General features: G+C 36.2%; 1 protein-coding gene across 10 annotated transcripts in view; it reads right to left on the minus strand.

Annotated features, from left to right (window-relative positions):
• TRDN (triadin) overlaps positions 1-20221 on the minus strand; it is a 417254-nt gene that overhangs the window by 102475 nt on the left and 294558 nt on the right. For 5 of the 10 annotated variants that reach the window (XM_055136162.1, XM_055136157.1, XM_055136159.1 and 2 more), the window contains 4 exons: positions 18381-18413; positions 18249-18275; positions 14951-14977; positions 5636-5683 (listed from right to left, as the gene is read on the minus strand). In XM_055136162.1, the coding sequence (XP_054992137.1) occupies positions 5636-5683; positions 14951-14977; positions 18249-18275; positions 18381-18413 (135 nt within the window). The remainder of the gene's footprint in view (positions 1-5635; positions 5684-14950; positions 14978-18248; positions 18276-18380; positions 18414-20221) is intronic. The other 5 variants (XM_055136163.1, XM_055136158.1, XM_055136161.1 and 2 more) reach the window with 3 other exon arrangements.

A 20221-nucleotide genomic window follows, 5' to 3' on the forward strand; every position in this document is an offset into this window, starting at 1 on the left:
TAAGGAACTCAGTTAAAGTAATTTACCCAAATAAGTATCTTCAGAAGATATGAATAATTCTTTATGCAAGAATTGATGGTGAAATGAATATTAACAGCTTATTCAGGTATTACTACACGGTGTTGCAAAAGTGGGGAAAATGCAACTTTGCTGGCAGGGAGCAAAGTGTACATCCAGCCGTGCATGGGCAAGGACACCATATGAAGTGCTGGGGTCAAACACATAAAGGGCAAACTCTAACTTCTTATACTATCTCTTCTCTTTGACACCTGAAAATGCATGTGGCAAGGAGGAGGGGGATGTCACTCCCAGTGATGCTCATACCTTACTCCTGCCTCTGTGCTCACAGACCAATCATGGTGAGGCTCAGGGGGCCATATGAGGTAATGGGGATCAAACCTGTTTCTACTGCATGCAAGGCAAAGACACTACCCACTGCACAATCACTCTGGCCCCATGAAAATGCAATTTTTAAATAAATAAATGTGGTTATCCCCCAACTTAACCCATTAATAAAATTTTGAATGTTCATTCATCATTATTTATCTACAATCTTGTACTTCCCAGCAACATGTATGTGCAGCTACATTATCACCTCTGAATATATTCCCTAGGCACCCACTGATGTCCAGCTAAGTCAGAGATTTGTATCTCCATTGAATCAAATATCGGTATAGAATACATTTTAAATAATATCTAGAACAACTCCCACAACAATTAAAAGTGTTTAATTATCTAACTGGCTCAAAAATTAGTAAATAATCAATTTGACATCTGACATTTTTTATTCATATAAGTGTTTCTTTTCCTCACCTTATTGCAGTGTCTAAAATATTTAATATGTAATACAAGTGGTTATAGAAAATACCTTATTCTTGAATCAATTTTCCGGTGGGAATTTATGTAGTTTTTAGCCTATCCGGTGTAATATTTACTAATGATATTGTTTAGACTTCTCAGATTATGGTTTCTTTCGCAATTCTCATGTCAAATTATATAAATTTCATTTACTACGATAATTATGCTTTCTTTTTTTTGTTTTTCTGCTTAAATACTATTTTTTTAGAAATTGCATGCCTAAAATGAAACCAACTTATTTGCACTCATTCACATATTTTATCAAATTCGGTCTGCTCCTTTTGAGTTTAGATTTATTTGCAGAAAAGAAGTCACCAGTGAAATTATCTGGTTTTCATTTTCTTTGGGGGATAATTATAAAAAACAATTTAGGTACAGATATCAACTATACGAGAGAGGCATAGATTTGCACACAATTTATTCTCGATGATTGTACATATTTTCTGAAAAATAATATTGTGTGAATAAACAGTCTTATGTGAGGGTGAAAGAAGTTGGGTCTGATATTATTGATTTTCCTAGAAGAGAAAAGAATTTAGGTTGCCAAATAAGATGTGGTAAAAGGCTTGGGGGTGTCAGTAGAAAGTGAACAAGTATAGTTGTTGAATATGGTTCTTGGAGAAAATATGAAACAATCTAAAGTTAGATGAGTTCAATTGCAAAAGACCTGATTCCAGTCTAAAGTTAGGACTTTAATATACATGCTGCAAAGATCTAGAGTTCTAACAGATATAGTACATATTGTTCTCGTCTATATATGGTCTCTCAAGTCAGTTTGTAAATAAAAATATCATCATTAGCAATTATAATAGAAAACATGAATGTATAGTCTTAAACGTAATTCTTTTATTCAGAAGACTCAAATATGATAGTGAATAAATTTTTTGTTTTAATCTTTTGAAGGGTAAATATATTTCAGAAAACAATTGAAATGCTGTATGCATAAAGACAAGTGTTTCTTTAAGGTCCATAATTTAAGGTCCATAATTCTTTGCACACTAAATAAGTAGCTGGAAGCTAGTCCCCTAAAGTGTTGATTTTTGTATCTTAAAAATAATAACCAAAATGTTACTATAACTACAGAAAAGAAAACATTTGCATAAAATTATGATCTTTTTTGTTTCTGGTTCTAATGTAAAATTCATGAAACTTAATTCAGTGAAGAATAAACCTTAGGTATAAACAGCTCATCTAAGTAAGTGGATTTTCTAACTGCCTGGAATTCAAAGAAGACCTTAATCAATTTCTATTTATGTACCTAAGGGTACCTGAAAATTCTTTTACTGCTAAGATAATGAGTTCTCTTTCCTCTACATTTGGAGGAGTTTAGGAAATAAATAAACAAAAAAGGATTTATATTTCACTCTTCCAAGAATCATAAATAATATAAAGGAAACAAAGCAACCACAATCCTAGAAACTGATGGGTTAGATATAATCTAGTCATAGAGTTGAAAGTGAGAAGTTGATATTGTAGGAAAAGATGCCCACTTTTGAGAAAAATAGAAATGATGTTAGTACTCTGGCATTGAGGAATCTGGGTAAAATTTGAAGGAGATGAAATAATAAAGACAATGATAGAAATCAATGAAAGCAACTTTGAAAATGAGACAAACAAAAAGAAAGAAAAGATGTCAAAACATGTGATTGCAATCTCCTATAAAAATACATTACAAATACTAGGTAATTAAGAAAACACTTTAGGTATAACATGTAACTAGTAAACATGTTATACCTAAACATTGTAAGCTCAGCATGATAAAGGTATTTGAAACAGGGTAGCCATTAATTTTAGTAACTCAATAGCTTTTCATTACTATCTGACAAAGTAATTTATATTTAAATTTAGTCTATCTTTATCTTTTCTTAGACATATATGAGTTTATAAATGTTTATATATTAAATTAGATATTAACCAATATATTAATCATATTATAATTTATTATCTAATATAATGTTTTATTTGTATTATTTATGTGTATTATTTGGATTGGAGCGATAGCACAACGGGCAGGGCGTTTGCCTTGCATGTGGCCGACCTGGGTTTGATTCCTCTGTCCCTCTTCAGAGAGCCGGGCAAGCTCCCTGTGGTATATTCGATATGCCAAAAACAGTAACAACAAGTCTCACAATAGAGACATTACTGGTGCCTGCTCAAGCAAATTGATGAACAATGGACGACAGTTCTACAGTGCAGTGCTACTATTAATTAATACATTTAATTTACCAATTTCCTGGGATTGAGCAAGAATATGTAGCATTCATATTTAACATATTTCTACTATTTTAAGTACTCATGCAGTAAGAAAAGTCTTCAGAAGAAAATATTATATAACTTTTGTGTAGTAGGTGTTAAAGTTTATACATTTAGTATCTGCAATCAGTTTATTTAATCATTTTGAGTTCATTTAATATGTACTGTACAAATTATTGCTAATATTGTAAGGCAAAACACAATTTGGGTAGTTTTCTCATTTCTCTTGATCCAAATATATAAAAAACATTTTCATTAGTATTATTTCTAGCATATAGAAATCTTCTTAAACATTGTTTTAAGTATCTCCTAATAGATAATATATTTATATAAGCAATTGTTGCTTCTTATTAAATAGAGCAAGAGAAAAACACTTTTGAAAGCTTAAATTCCAAGAATTTATATATGTTCCTAAAATAAAAATGTGCCCCAAAGAGCACCCCAAGGAACATTCTAATATTCTACTATACTTACTCAAACTGACTCTTACTCATGGAAACTCTACTAGTAAGGTACATTTTATTCAAAAGTCTTCAAACAGTTTTTGAATTTGAGTGCTTTACAGATTATTGGGATCCAATTGATTTTAAACCATTTTTTTCTTTCTTTTTTGGGTCATACCTGGCGATGCTCAGGGGTTACTCCCAGCTCTGCACTCAGGAATTACCCCTGGTGCTGCTCAGGGGACCATATGGGATGCTGGGAATTGAACCCGGGTCAGTTGCGTGCAAGGCAAATGCCCTACCCGCTGTGCTATTGCTCCAGCCCCATCCCATTGATTTTATTTTTATTTTTATTTTTTTATTAAAGAAATATTTTATTGAACCACCGTGAAAACAAAAAAAATACAAGGCTTTCAGATTTAAGTCACAGTCAAATACTGATTAAACCACCATCCCTTCACCAGTGCACCCGCTCCACCACCAAGAACCCCAATACACCCCCCTCCCACCCCTCCCCCCATCTAAGTAGCTGATGATATTCCCATTATTCTCTCTATATATTGAGTACATTTCATATTTCCATACAGAACTCACTATTGTTGATTGGAAATTTTCCCCAACAATCAGGCCTGCTGAATAGGCATCATCTAATAATTTCTCTTCCTTGGCAAAGGTGAAGACTTTGAGTCCGCGCGGCCGCCATAGCGGCCGCGCGGTTTTGGGTTTCTAATATTTTAGCTCAGTTCGCAGTCAAAATGGATGGCTGCAAGAGTCTGCTCTGGTGCCAAAATGGGTTAGGAGACCTCAGGATCACAGTCAGTAGGCGGGAGGCTCTGCTTCTCGTGCCGCGGCTCTCGGTTCATCTCTGGGCGGAAGGCGCGCCGGGAACACCTCCCCTCCCAGGATCACCTACGGGCTACGTCACTAAAGAAAGTCCTACCTCCTGGTGTAGGGGTCTTAGAGGGTGGCTCTCACCGCGTGGCTGCTGCCGCTGCCGCCATTTTCGCTCAGAAAAATGGGGTGGAGAGGGAAAAAAATCCCTTCCCGGGCTGCACGAGGTTGTAGTTCAGTTCGCAGTCAAAATGCATGGCTGCAAGAGTCTGCTCTGGTGCCAAAATGGGTTAGGAGACCTCAGGATCACAGTCAGTAGGCGGGAGGCTCTGCTTCTCGTGCCGCGGCTCTTGGTTCATCCCCCATTGATTTTAAATAGCTGGATTTCCTCAGTTTATCATAAACTAACTTGTAACTGGATTATAATTATCTTCTTTATTTTACGATGTTAAAGGAATAAAACTATTGGCACCAGGACACCAAAGACAAAGTCTTATGAGCAAAGCTATTATGTCTTGTGTAAGTTTGTTTATGTATCAAAGCAAAAGTAAAATCAATAAAGACTTTAAGAAACACTATGCTCAAGGTCACTCTCCACATGCTCAGACGAGCCTCACCCATGAAGGAACCAACAGAGGAACCCTTGGCTGAGATCTCCAACCCTGCTCCAATTGGGACTGGGCCTCCTCCACCCAGATCCCCAGTTTTCCAGTAGCTTCTTGTCAGTCACACCCACAAACTGCCCCCTCCCCCAATGTAATCTCATCAATGGCCAAGATCTAGAGACTATAAAACAAAGCTCCTGGAAGCGACGCAATTTTTCCTGGAGCGCACAGCCGAGGAAGTGACAAAAGTTGCTGTCATGCAACTTCTTTATTTTTATTTTTAATTATTTATTTTTTTTTCCCACACAGAAGATCCTAGCAAGCTACCAGTGACATATTTGATATGCAATAAATAGTAACAACAACATGCTCTTCGTGTTCCTGGAGTGAGCAGACCCATTGGGCTACACTAGCATGCGGCAAGGACAAATGAAGATGTTACTGGTGCCCGCTAAAGCAAAGTAAATCAATAAACAATGGGATGACAGTGATACAGTGATAAATACTAATCCATAACTAACTTTTCATAATAATCCATAACTAACTTTTCATAATCCATACTAATCCATAATCCATATGTTAAGTTACAAACCATAGTACAAATAAGCCACCGCCATGATGGGTTTTTCTTTAAGCTGCATTTACCTTTTTTAGTTGAAGCAGCACCAGTGTCTTCTTTAGTTCGTTCAGTTTCTGCAATTGCAAATATTTCAAATTAAGAGGTAAATAGAAATAAAACATTCCGGGTTGATATGGTAAAGTCTTGTAAGTCAAAAAATGCTCACTCTGCCCAAAAGATGAGTTATATGGACTCTGAGATCAAAGCAAGCAGCAAAAAATCTGTGCTATAAAATGTCCAAAAGTGCATGTCTTTTTTTTTAACTAATAAACTTTCTTAGGTAATAACAAAGAAACTCTTTCCAGATAAAATTCTGTGGTATTAAGATTTTATATTTATATCAGTAATGATCAATAACATATCTTCAAATCAGTTAGGAATCTAGATTTTTTTATTTATCGTGAAGTATGACTTGGGAGGCAGAGAGTCTCTTGCTCGCACGCCTGGCTGTCTTGCCCGGGACCCCTCAGAGGGGATGAGCTCCAGCTTCCCTCCCCTCCCCGAGCAGAGCTCCCAGCAGCTGAAAACCACCGGAACCTGGCTACAGCCATGCTCGAGGCCTCTCTCCACACATTTGGACAGGCCTCACGCATGAAGGTACCGGTAGAGAAACCCAGGTGTGTGTAATTCCATCAACAGTCAGCACCCAGAGACTTAAAAGCAAGCTCCCAGAAGCAATATCTTGTAGCCGACTTCTCCCTCTGGGAGAAACTGGCAAGCTTCTGAGAGTTTTCTGCCCACATGGGACAGCCTTGCAAGCTTCCATGGTGTAGTCATATGCTAAATCCAGCAACAAGCTGGATCTCATTCCCCTGACCCTGAAAGAGCCTCCAGTGTGACATCGTTGAGAGGGTCGAGTTGAGAGAGACTTCTAAGATCTCAGGGAAAGGACGAATGGAGAGGTTACTGAGCCCGCTCAAGAAATTGACGATTAACGGGGATTTCGTCATGACTTAGGGAAGGCATTCTTTCTTTTGTCTTTAGAAAAAATGCAAACAGTGCTTGAACTTAATCATCTCTGTCATGAAAATAGTTATAATGTTATCATAAAATTTTCTATTTGGATATTGCTTCAAAAAAGAAAAAGGGACAGAAAAAAGTAAATGGCTTCTCTGAATTATCTCAACACCTAGTATGGAAGACAAGAAAGGTACTCTGAAGACTTCTTTTGAAACTTTTATTAGTACAGATTTCTGGGTCTCAAACAGAAGCTAGTTAAAGTCTCCATTATCTCTCATACACAAAAGAATCATAAAAATAATAATTGGGGCTGGACCGATAGTACAGTGGGCAGAGCACTTGCCTTGGAAGCAGCTGACATGGGTTTGATCCCCGTGAGAGAGCCAGGATTGATCCCTGAGCACAGAGCCAGGAGTAACTTTTGAGCACTGCCTCATGCAACCCCAAAACAAACACAAAATTAAATAGAAAAGTAACTAGTGACTCTTTACAAAGTTCTTTATTGTAATTTTACGTTTTATACTTTGAATATGCTCTTCTGGGTTCTTTTTCTTTCTCTTTGTATCTTTGTATCCTCTTTACTCACAGACACTCAGCTGCTGAACCTCTGGAACTAGCCAAACAACAGGAGACATCAAACTGGTTTGCTCCCTGAGCTGTGTAAGGCCTTGGGCACTGAGAAGATCAATGCCAAAAGAAGATCTCAAAACTATCTCAGGGTTTAATGCCACAATGTTAGATATAAGAGAACTCATGATTTGAATAGAGCAATCAACTGTGTAAATATTATCTGCTTCACACTTATATTTAAGACTTGGGGGTTTGGGACTAGGCAGATGAATCAAATTATATAACCTCCAGGTGACTATATACTAGTGATTTTCAAGCTCACCATACCTGTCACACAAGGTATAGTAAAAACACAAACATTATACCCTAAAGGTCCTACTCTGCAGATAGATCTGCCCATCCTGGGAATTTCTGCCTCGGACCAGTTCTCTTGAGAGTCTTATGCTGACCCACATCATATATTAGGAACTGGATGCCAAAGAACTAAACCAAACTCCCGGAAGAGAGGGACACAGAGTCTCTTGCCCCCACGCCTGGCTGTTTTCACCAGGACCTCTCGGAGGGGGTGGGTTGAGTTTCCCTCCCCGCCCCGAGCTGAGCCCCCACAGTCGAAGACCTTCAGAACCCAGCCACAGTCATGCTCAAGGTCTCTCTCCATATGTTTGGACACATCTCACGATGAAGGAACCAGCAGAGGAACCCAGGTGTGTAAGGCCCGGGGCTGAGATCTCCAAGCCTGGTTGGATCGGGACTGGTCCTCTTCTGCCCAGATGGCCCATTTTCCAGTAGCTAGGCTATCACACATGTCGTGTAATCCTATCAATGGTCAACATCCAGATACTATAAAACCAAGCTCCTGGATAATCTTACAGCCTAGTTCTCCCTCTTGGAGAACCGGGCAAGCTACTGAGAGTTTCCTGCCCACATGGTAGAGCCTGGCAAACTCCCTGAGGCATATTCATATGCCAAAACAAGTAACAAGCTGGGTCTCATTCCCCTGACCCTGAAAGAGCCTCCAATGCAGCACCATTGGGAAGGACGAGTAAAGAGAGTCTTCTAAAATCTCAGGACTAGGATGAATAGAGACGTTACTGAGACCACTCGAGAAAATTGACGATCAACGGGATGATGATGATGATGATGATGACAGATGCCAAAGAATAGATCAGTTTCCAGAACCCCTATACCCCAGGCTTCTACATGCTAACCTCAGATAATCCCAGGGGTGAATGAAAGTCTATGTCCTCATATATTTTTATATACATATCATTTTCATAAAAGTAGTTCACAATAGTTCATTACAGATAGTATTCAAAGACCAATCCCACCACTGACCTCATATATTCTTAAAAAAAAACCGAAAACCTACAAATATGTTTCAGCCATGCTATCATGCTATCTCACTAGTGTGTTTCCCTTAACCCTCAGATTAGCAGTTTCTCAGATTAGCAATTTTGTTTTCTTTGTTTAATCAAAACATTCATAAAAATTATCCCTATGAAATACCTTCTAAGATGAAAACTGTTTTTCCATTTCTAACACACTAAAATCTCCCCTACGCCTTGTTGGTAGTTAGCTATTACTATTTTGTCCTTACACAATTTTAGTACTTTATCAGGCTGAATCAGGGTCTGTTCAACTCATTTACCTTGTGCCCATTCTCCATCATTCATTGAATATTTTTGCACAAAATTATTGTCCTCTCCATATCAATGTGAGATTCAAGAGGAGACACTTTCCAAGTTGGATACACATTAAAACAAGGTGATGAATTTCTTTTTTGTCCATGTGCTTCGTGTATTCTAAGTATGAGAGTTAGCTTGAAGAATTAGGGTAGCTTTGAGATTATTAGTTAATAAACTGGAAATGGACTGGAGCTATAGCACAACGGGTAGGGTGTTTGCCTTGCAAGCATCCAACCCGGGTTTGATTCCTCCGTTCTTCTTGGGGTGCCCAGCAAGCTATTGAGAGTATCCTGGCCGCATGGTAGAGCCTGGCAAGCTACCCGTGGCTTATTTGATATGCCAAAAACAGTAACAACAAGACTCACAATGGAGACCTTACTGGTGCCTGCTCGAGCAATGGATGAACAACGGGACAACCGTGCTACAAAATTGGAAGTTAGGATTTTGTATTCATATATTTATGACCAAAATGCTTTTGTATTTTTCCTTTTCTTTAACATAATTCCTTAAATTTAGGATTTTGTTTATTTATTTACTTTTACTCTAGAACATCCACAAAAATTTTTACTTAAGAACATTTCCTTGAAAGTCTAAAAGACTGAACCCGATCTCACCACTTTATCAGGGATCAAGATTTGCCTCATAAACTTACTTTTCCTTTTTACCAAGATCACATTTAAATAAGCCTCTGAGCACTGCTGGATGTAGCCCAAAAACCTAAATAGACTTCAGTAAATTTAGAAAGTCAGTAAACTTTATTTAGTTTTATTTGGAGTGGGCAGGAGGCACATCAAACCTGGTGGTGTTCAGAGCTTGATCCTGTGCTCAGAGATTACTCCTGGAAGTGGTCAGGGGACTACATGGTATGCCTGGGATCACATCTGTGTTGATTGTGTGCAAGACAAGTACCCTACCTGCTATACTGTTACTCCAGCTCCTTAGGTGAGAATTGTTATATTGGAAAACTTCTTTAGACTATTTATAGGTTAATATACCAGTACTCATTTATCTTGCAAAATACAATGTCAAGAAAGTATTACTAAAAATAGACACATAGTTGCAACATTGATATTCATAATTTTATTGCTATTTGCTAGATATTGGCACTCATTCAGTTTGATTCCCTCTTTCTTATCCCTTGGATTTAATTTTACTTGCAAAACCTCTCCTTGAAATTTCTTTTTTTGATTTCTCTCTTATTGGATTACAACTCTGTCATGCCTCAGAAAATGGCATGACTTCTTTCATAGAAACTTTAAAAAATATTTTTAATTTAACTATTTATTGAATAATCATGAGATACACAGTTGCAAACTTTTATGTCTATGGTTAGATTTCATTCATAAAATGTCCCAACACATCCCCTTAATTATGTTCATTTCCCACCACCAAAGTCCCCAGTATTACTCCCTCACCCCCCTGCCCCTGCCCTGATACCCATTACCCTCCCCCTCCCCCCACACACAGTCTGATTCTATGGCAGGCACTTTTATTCTTACTCTATCTATACTTTGGGGCATTATGGTTTTCAAAAAGATACTGAGAAGACATCATGTTTGGTCCTTCACCCACTTTCAGCACACACCTCAAATCCAGACTGATCCCTCCAACCATCATTGTTATAGAGTCCCTTCTCTATCCCAACTTCTCTCTCCTCTAGCACTTGAGGCAGGCTTCCAACTGTGGACCAATCTTCTGGTCCTTATTTCTACTGTCCTTGGGTGTTAGTGTCTTACTATATTACTTATGTCCCACAAATATGTGCAGTCATTCTATATCTGTCCTTCCTTCTGATTCATTACATTTAGTATGATAGTCTCCATGTCCATCCATTTAAAAGTGAATGTCATGACTTCATTTTATCTAAGAGCTGCACAGTACTTCATTGTGTAGACGTACCATAGTTTCTTTAACTAGTCATCTGTTCTGCACCTCAAAAGAAACAGTGACCAATAGAATGAGACAGCCCCCATAGAATTAGAAAAAATATTTGCCCAATGCCCATCAGATAAGGGGTTAATATCCAAGATACATAAGGCACTGGAAAAACTTTATAAGTAAAAAAAAATCCTCCAATTCCATCAAAAAATGGGGAGAAGAAATGAACAAAAACTTCCTTAAAATAAAAATACAAAGGGCCAAAAGGCACATGAAAAATCACTCTATGTTGCTAATCATCAGGTAGTGCAAATCAGAACAATGAGATATCATCTTACACCACAGATACTGACACACAGCATAAAAAGAAGAACAACCAGTGCTGGCATGGATGCAGAAAAAAAGGCATTCTCATTCATTGTTGGTGAGAATGTTGACTGGTCTGACCTTTTTGGAACATAATATGAATATACCTCAGAAAACTAGAAATTGAGCTTTCATATGACCCAATTTCTGATATATCCCAGGGGTGCAATAAAACACAGCAGAAATGACATCAGCACTTGCATGTTCATTGCAACAATGTTCACACACAATAGCCAGAAACATGATTCTCTTTGATATCACAGGGTTTATTTTGATTTGGAGATAGAGCTCTAACTGGAGACAGGGCCCCTCCCTATTGGAGGTACCAGGATCCTCCACACCTGATCTGAACCATAATAAGAGCCCACACTACAGCTCATTTTAACCGCTTGCTTCCTGATCCACCATCCCAGAGAAGATAGATTAAACTCTATACTAATCCACTAGCATCTTCCAGGGAGATTAATTTCAAAGACTCAGCCCCCAGCACAGAAAAATACTAGAAAATCAATGGAGGAAACAGGCAGATGCCCTCCAAACCAAATCAGTGGAAACAATACCACCAAGAACATAAACAATACCAGTAAATCCTCAAACAGAGTCTATACTGAGACTATGATGAGGATATTCAATGGGTTCAAAGAAACAGCACAGGTAGTCAGAAAAACACAAGAAAATATGAGTACAAATGAAAAAAAATACTGCAGTTAGAAATTACAGAAATAAAGAACATAGCGAGTGATGTAAAAAAGTCAACAGAATCTCTAAATAGCAGAATAACAGAAACTGAGCAATAGATCAAGGAACTCCAAGAGAAGAAGACTATCAGGAAAGAGCAGAAAGTGGAAAATAGTCTGAAAAGAGATGAACAGCATACTCAAGAACTATGATGTGATTTCAGGTGGAACAATATAAGAACCATCAGAAGAATAGTAGGCAAATGTGAGAAAGAAATAATAGTGAAAGAAATAAAAATCATCAAAAAAACTTCCTAGAGTTAAGAATTATAGGCATTGAGATCTAACAGGTCCTCAAGTTCCCATCGAGGGGCTGGAGCAATAGCATAGTGCGTAGGATGTTTGCCTTGTATGCGGCTGATGCAGGTTTGATTCCCAGCATCCCATATGGTCCCCTGAGCACCGCCCGGAATAATTCCTGAGTGCAGAGCCAGGAGTAAACCTCGTGCATCTCATCTCCAGGTGTGACCCAAAAAGCAAAAAAAAAAAAAAAAAGAAAAAAAAAAGAAAGAAAGAAAGAAAGAAAAAAGTCCCCATTGAATATAGACCCAACTAGGAAAACTCAAATACACATTATATTCAAAATGACAAAATCCAAAAACAGAAATATAGTATGAAAGAAGATTTAAAAAATGAAGTTAATATAAGGAAAGCACATAAGATGTGAATTTTTTTCTAGGAGGAAAATAAACACTAATTAATAAATGTGAGAAACACATGGCAATTAATAAGATGTGTAGCAGATCTTATCAAATGAATTTATGACCAGGAAATATTGAAGAACAAAATTATCACCTTACTAATAACACTTTATCCAGCTAGATTATCATTCAGATTTGAAGGAACTATATAGAGTTTCATGGACAAGCAACAGCTTAGGTAATTCATGCCTAGAAACCAGTTTTGCAAGATGCTTTAATAGAGCTCTTTTGGGGCTGGAGTAATAGCAGAGCAGGTAGGGCGTTTGCTTTGCACACAGCCAACCTGGGTTCGATTCCCAGCATCCCATATGGTCCCCTGAATACCGCCAGGAGTAATTCCTGAGTGCAAAGCCAGGAGTAACCCCTCTGCATTGCCAGGTGTGATCCAAAAAGAAAAAAAATTAAAAAATTAAAAAAATAAAAGAGCTCTTTTAATAGGGCAGGAGAAACTTCCCATCATGTGACATTGAATATGATACTCACTAATGGCGCATGTTTGTGTCCTCTACTTAATTAATAAATGCGAGAAACACATGGCAATTGATCATCACAAATGGACTTTTATTGATTCTTTGATATTTTTATTTGCCATCCCTTTAAGTTGTAGTGGACCATGACATTTGAAATATAGTTGTTATATGCCTGGCAAGGGGGAAAGCTGGGAGGTGGGAAGGAACCTGGGGATACTGGTGGAGGGAAGATGATATTGGTGCAGGATTGGTGTTGAAACATTGTATGCCTGAAGCAACTCAATTATGAACAAATTTGTAAATCACAGTGTCTCAATAAATATTACTGAAAAAAATGATGCCATTCATTAAATTTAATATGCCAACACATTAAATTTACAAATACACCTCATTATACCTATAAATGTAAATGTTCTTTGAATGTGTGCTTTTAAGTTCAAAGACCAGTTCTCAGTTATAGAAATGGATGTTTACACCTATAGACAATCAAAAAATGTGAATTATTTTTAATTAGTTCTTGTATTGAAGGCGAGATTCCATATCAAATTGAAACCTCTTCTTGGAAATAAAGGTATTTAATGTTTGCTCTCTGAAAACTTTTATATTGGTAAAAGATGAAACCACCTTATCTGCTTTCTTCTAAATATGCTGATTTATCTGAAACTTGATTAGTATTTCATAGATAGCATAGCTCACAGGAATTTTTCACTGCAATGTACATTTTTATCTATGTGAATTTTTTTCTAGGAGGAAAATAAACACTTCTCAAATAATTTTCTATCTAAATTTCTCTACCACTGCTGCAAAATTATGTTTTACATATTTTCTTGATTACGCATTTCTAAATGCTAACCATTAACTTACTAAGAGTGCATAACATAGTGTTTCAATCAGCTTTACATTCAACTAGATTTTTTCTTGGTCATATATATGAAATTTATATTCATTTTAAGCCTTTTTTCCAATGTTCATAATAGTGGTTGAATATTTCAAGTTGCAATTTTTAAAGACATTTCTATCAACATGCTTAAATTTTCAATAACTCTACCAGTTTCTTAAAGTTCAGCAGTAAATGAAGCATGCATTTGCCTTTTGTATTAGTACAGTCATTAATATTTATTCAGCTCTAACCAAAAAGGAAAAGCCAAAGCATAATCACAGCATAGAGGGAACAAAGATTTCAATAAAATATCTACAAAACTCATAGAAAGTCAAAAAGTTTTCTAAAATTTAATGCAATTTAATATACCTAAAGCAAGGCAGAGCCTGACAAGCTACCCGTGGCATATTCGATATGTCAAAAATAGTAACAAGTCTCACAATGGAGACATTACTGGTGCCCGCTCAAACAAATCGATGAGCAATGGGATGACAGTGACAGTGATTATACCTAAAATAATAAATATATCAAATTAAAGACAATTAAAGATACTTAGTTGACAAATACCAATAAGGAAATCAGTATTCCTATGCATACTGGAAAAGTTAATATTTGTTACATACACAAATGTCAGGTTATAACTGTCAATTAATATTTTAGAATTTAAGAATATAGGCCTTGAAAGAAAATTATAATATTCCAAAAGCAGTAATGAAATTTGAAGGTATTTATTGCATTAAGGATACTGTCTTTCACTAGTAGACAGACTAGGTTGCCTATTGTTTTTGATCAAATGGTTAATACTAGGGAAATTAAATTTTACATGTCTACAAAAGCAGAGATCAGTTGTTTTTCTGCAAAATGTAAAACAAAAAACCCACAAAACTGCTATAATTTGAGCAAAAAATATATGCAAAAAAGCTTTTGCAGGAAATGATAATGCAAGGATAATTAAGATGCATATTTTTTCAAAACAGCAGATATTCAGAGCAAGTAATATTAACTTAGCCAGCCTCAAAAAATAGCATTAACATCACGACAGGTGGAAGTAAATTAATAATCTTCTATTATTTTTCAAGTTTTGTTTAACATACTTGTTTTGACTTGTTTTTCACTTGGAACTGAAAGGGACAAGAAATCATATGGTCAACATTAAACATTAGACTATGTGACCCTCTCCCTATTAGTTTGAAAGCCATATAAAACTTTTCAACAGCCTCCGTGGTGTTGTTTCCTTAATATCGTATCACTTCATATCTCACACATGAGGGTGATCTTGCTTCTTTTTTTATCTGACTCTGTCTTTCTAACTTATTAAGGAAACAACAAATGAATAAAGACAGCAGAACCTCTGAACTGGTCTACAGAAGTGAGCTGTGTATGTGGTGTGTGTGGGGAGATGGGGCAGTGGTGTGGGGAGGGAGTAAGAGAAGAATAGGGGTAGAGAGTGAAGAGGGAACGGGAATATGGTGGGGAAAGAAAGTGGGCAGTGCTGGTGGAAAATGTTGTGTTGGAATAATGCATCCATAAAATTGTACCAGTAACAGTATCATAAATCATAGTGTTTCAATAAAAACAAATAAATAGAAAGGTATTATATAACCTTAGAAACTAAACAAAAATTGTCTCAAAAATTAATATAACACTGTACTATATGCTATATTTTATTCATATAATTATAGGGCATGAACCACAGATTTTTGTTTAATATTTCTCGTACATGCTTTCCCTATACAGATATAAAATGATGCATTCATTTTGTCTCCATTTTAAATTACTGTGGAAACTGCTTGACATTATATTTTTACTTAAAGTCTATAACAGTTATGTGAAAAAATTGATAAAAATATTAAATTTATAATCAATGTGTACACTCAAAAATAGTTGAGGTATTGCTTACATTATAATCATACACTGTAGAGAACAGATGACTTCAATAAATTTGGATTATTGTCTTTTTCAAGTTCAATATGAGACAATTGCTGGTTTACTATTAATATTGTTAAAAGAATTCTCAGAAATGACCATCCCGTATATTTATGCATATTTGTATATTTTAGTTACATGTTTTACTTTAGTTAACTGCATCTATTCACACATGAGAATATAGATTAGGACCATCTTGGGGGAATGTAACTTCTGGACCATAGATCATTGTCTGAAAGGAAGAAAATATAACACATTTCTTTCCGAAGGACAAGTAACATCAATTTCGATGTACAATGATGAAAGTATGATTTTTTTAGGTTATGAACGTCTTTAAAAGTTTATATTTTAAATTTATGAATTTAAGTTTATGTTTGAAAATTTTTGTCATGCTAATAATTTTTAGATGTTTCTTCTTTTATCCAAACATGTTGTTATCAAGTAAATCTGACACATATTATGTCCTAGATATTGTAACATGCATTGACTATAAAGAGCTTAAAAAATAGCATTCATCTTCTAATTTATTACTTTTTAATTTTTTGTTTTTATGCCACACCAGGCAGTGTTCATGGTTTACTCTTGATTCTGTATTCAGGAATCACTCTTGGCGGGCTTAGGGTACCCTTAGGGCTGATGGAGATAGTAAGGAAGGCTGTTTGAAGGCAAGTGCCCTGCCCACTGTACTATCTCTCTGGGCCCTCATCCACAAATTTATAAATATGTAAAGAAAAAAAGAAAAATAACAATATTGTAAAGTATATATATATATATATACCTCATTTATTAATACATATATTCTATAGAATATGTATATACTTTATATATAAATTTATATATATTTTAAAAGAAAGAATATAATTCTTCAGAAACTATTTGGAGAAACAACTTACTAGTTTTTAATTTTCTGAGCAAATTTTACATTTAGGGGAATATGAATCTATTGCTTGATATGGTTTTGATGTGGTGACAATCTAATTTGTCGCATGGTTAAATCAATGGAATTTTTGAGAGAACAAATAATATTTTAAGTTGTATTGAGTAAATGTCATTTTCATGAAAATACAATAAAATGGAGTAGCATTAAATGAAAACAATACTAGACCACATATACCTGTACTTTATGCATGTGCGCATGCACACACACACACGCACACACACACAAACACACAAATACACACAGCACAAGAAAACTAAGTTAAATTTCTTAAGTAGAAGTTGTAAGACAAAATAAAAAAGTTTAGTTCATCTTTTAATATGTTTAAGAATTTGGTTCTTGTTGAAACAACCAGTAAGTCAGGTTACATGCTAGCAACATTAAGCAAATTACTTATTACATACACTTATCAAAACCTATTGCATTTTAAACTTTTTATAATTTTTGTTTCCAATTAGTAAATGTATGGGAGATACAAAAATTACTATAGACGATAAGATGTTTGCCTTGGGCTGGAGAGATAGTACAGTGGATAGGGCATTAAATCCCAGTGACTCAGGTTCAATTACTAGCATCCCATATGGTCCCTCTGGTCCAACCAGGAGTGATCCCTGAAGTACAGGGCCAGGAAAAAATCCTGAGCACTACTGGATATGACCCCCAAACAAAACAAAACAGAACAAAACCAGAAAGAAAGCTTTTCTGTATTGCAGCTAACCCGCACTTGTTCCCAAGCCCTCATCACCATAGGGTATGGAGCAAAAGCCAAAAAAATGAAAATGAAAAGTAAATCTGTTGAGGAAATAATCTACTTCTGCTCTCACTGCAACCCACCCAAAAACTCATGAAATATTTTAGGGTAATATGTATAAGGAAACAATATTTGTTAGAACTGAATATTCCAGTTTTTTAAGCAATGCAATAACAGTTACATTTATAGAAAGTATTTGCTTTGGTTTTATTTTTGTTCTTGATTTTTCTACAATAAAGTGGTGTTTCTTTACTACTGTATAAAACACACCTGCCAGGTGAGCTTAAGGAAGCTGAAGATTCTGTTTCAGCTTTTGTCAAGGCTAGGTAAGAGATACTGTATTTCTAATGACCTCTCAGGTAATCTGATGCTCCACATTCACAGAATACTCATTGGGTAGCAAAAATGTAACATTTTGAGTAAAGAGAGAAATAATAAGGAGCAGGGGGCTTGCTTTGCATTCAATAGACTCCGGTTTGATTGACAACACCTCACGTAGTCACCTGAGAACCACAAGGAGTGATCCCTGAGAGCTGGGACAGGAGTAAACCCTGAGCACAGCCAGGTGTTGTCCCCAAACAAAAACAGAACAAAACCAAACCAAAACCAAGTAACATTTTGGTTCACTCCTTTCAAAACCTGTATTAGCATAAAATCTATATCTAAAAAAACTGATACTCAGGAAAGAATTGCTGCTTTATCCACTACACTCTTTACCAACTGTCTGAAGTGACAGTTGAATGTTGGAGAGAAGCACAGAAACATTAGTCTGTGTTACCTGAATGCTCCTTTTTAGGTGTTTTTGCTGTACCAAAGGAAAAAAGGGAAATTCAGTATTTTGTGTATATATAAATCCCAATTCATAAAAAATAAAATCACTAAGAGGACAAAGAACTTTGAAATCAGTTACCTGGTTCCATATGTTTTTCTTTCTTTTCCTGTTCTGAAACATAAGAGTAATATTAATATTACCATTTTATCACTATTATTATAGCTTTATTGTTAGAGCTTAAAATTTTAAAACAGAGAAATGTGTATTTGTTAATTTTGGAATGTAGCAACTCACTGATTTTGAATTTTTTAAAATTGTTATTCCTTCTATACCACCTGAGTTACCTCAAAGATGACATGAACCTAGTCTCATTTAAGGAATTGAAAATTTTGTGGGTAATAGATTTTAAAGTAAAATTGAATTGTAGACAAGTTTCTATTATATTAAATCAAAATGAAATAAATATGGATATAAAAATAAGTAGTCTATAATATTGTAGTTGTGTTAAAATGGCTCATCATGGAAGGAGATGTTGACAGAAGCACAAGAGTAGAGGGAGTTTTCAACACAACTTTATAGATAAACTTAGCTAAAATTCAGCAAAAAAAAATGCTGGCTTTGAAGGATGAAATGAAAGACATGGCCTTAGCAGGTGTATACAGAACACTACATCTCCAAAATGTCCGATGCACAATCTTCTCCAGTACAAATGGGATGTACTTCTAAAATAGACCACATTTGGGCCACAAAACATACCTCCATAAAAGACCAGTAAGGTATAGAAACCATATCAATGATCCTCTTAGATCATAATGCACTGACAATGGAAGTTCATTTCAAACAAAAACAAGGAAACTACTCAAACACTTGGAAATTAAGCAGTTCACTACTGAACAAGCAGTGGCTACTGAAGAAGCAGTAGCTAACAGAGGTATCAGAGAAGAAATCTACAGATTCCTGGAAATAAAGAAAAATGAAGATTTGAGCGACCAGATAGGACCATATAGGACACAGCAATAAGGCAATTTGCTGTTCTGTGGATAGAGCTGAAAAATATTATGCTGGGTGAAATTAGTCAGGAGAGTGTCAGACACAGAATGATCTTCTCCTATATTTCATATAAAGAAATATATTAGGGGAGTAACAAATACCCAAAGGCAGCAGAAATTGGTCTTCAGGAGGAAGCTTAATAAAGGGGTAGGCAGATAATGAGGGGCTTAGGGGGCTGATACTGTGATTACGGTGGAGGGAAGTGAGCACTCTTGTGTAGTAGTTTATTGCCAGAATGATTTATTAAGAAACCCTTTCTTTAACAATATTGTAAACCATGGTGCCTAAAACTAAGTATACATATATTATATGTACATTATATACATATATATGTATAAATTATGTATATATATGTATAGAATTGTATAAGTATAGAATTGTATATGTATAGAATTATAGAATATATGTATACATGTATATAGATTGTATGTATATATGTATAAAATATATGCATATATGTATAGATTGTGCATTATATATGTTATGTATATATGTATAGAACATGTATAGAGAGTCTCTTGCCCGCATGCCTGGCTGTCTTCCCTGGAGCCTCCTCAGAGGGGATGGGCTCCAGCTTCCCTCCCCACCCCCAGCAGAGCTCCCAGTGGCCGAAGACCTCTGGATTCTAGCCACAGCCATGCTCAAGGCCCCTCTCCACATGTTCGGACGAGCCTCACGCATGAAGAAACCGGCAGAGGAACTGAGGTGTGTGGGACCCGGGGCTGAGACCTCCAAGGCGATTGGGACTGGGCCTCCTCTGCCCAGATTTCCCATCTAGGCGGTCACACCCAGGTACTGGGTCAACGGCCAGCATCCAGAGACTTAAAAGCCAGCTCCCGGAAGCCTACTTCTTATAGCCTATTTCTCCCTCTGGCAAACTACTACTCCCTACCTGGCAAACTACTGGAAGTTTCCTGCCCACATGGGAG

Source organism: Sorex araneus, chromosome 4 (genome assembly GCF_027595985.1).
Source record: "Sorex araneus isolate mSorAra2 chromosome 4, mSorAra2.pri, whole genome shotgun sequence".
Taxonomy (NCBI): domain Eukaryota; kingdom Metazoa; phylum Chordata; class Mammalia; order Eulipotyphla; family Soricidae; genus Sorex; species Sorex araneus.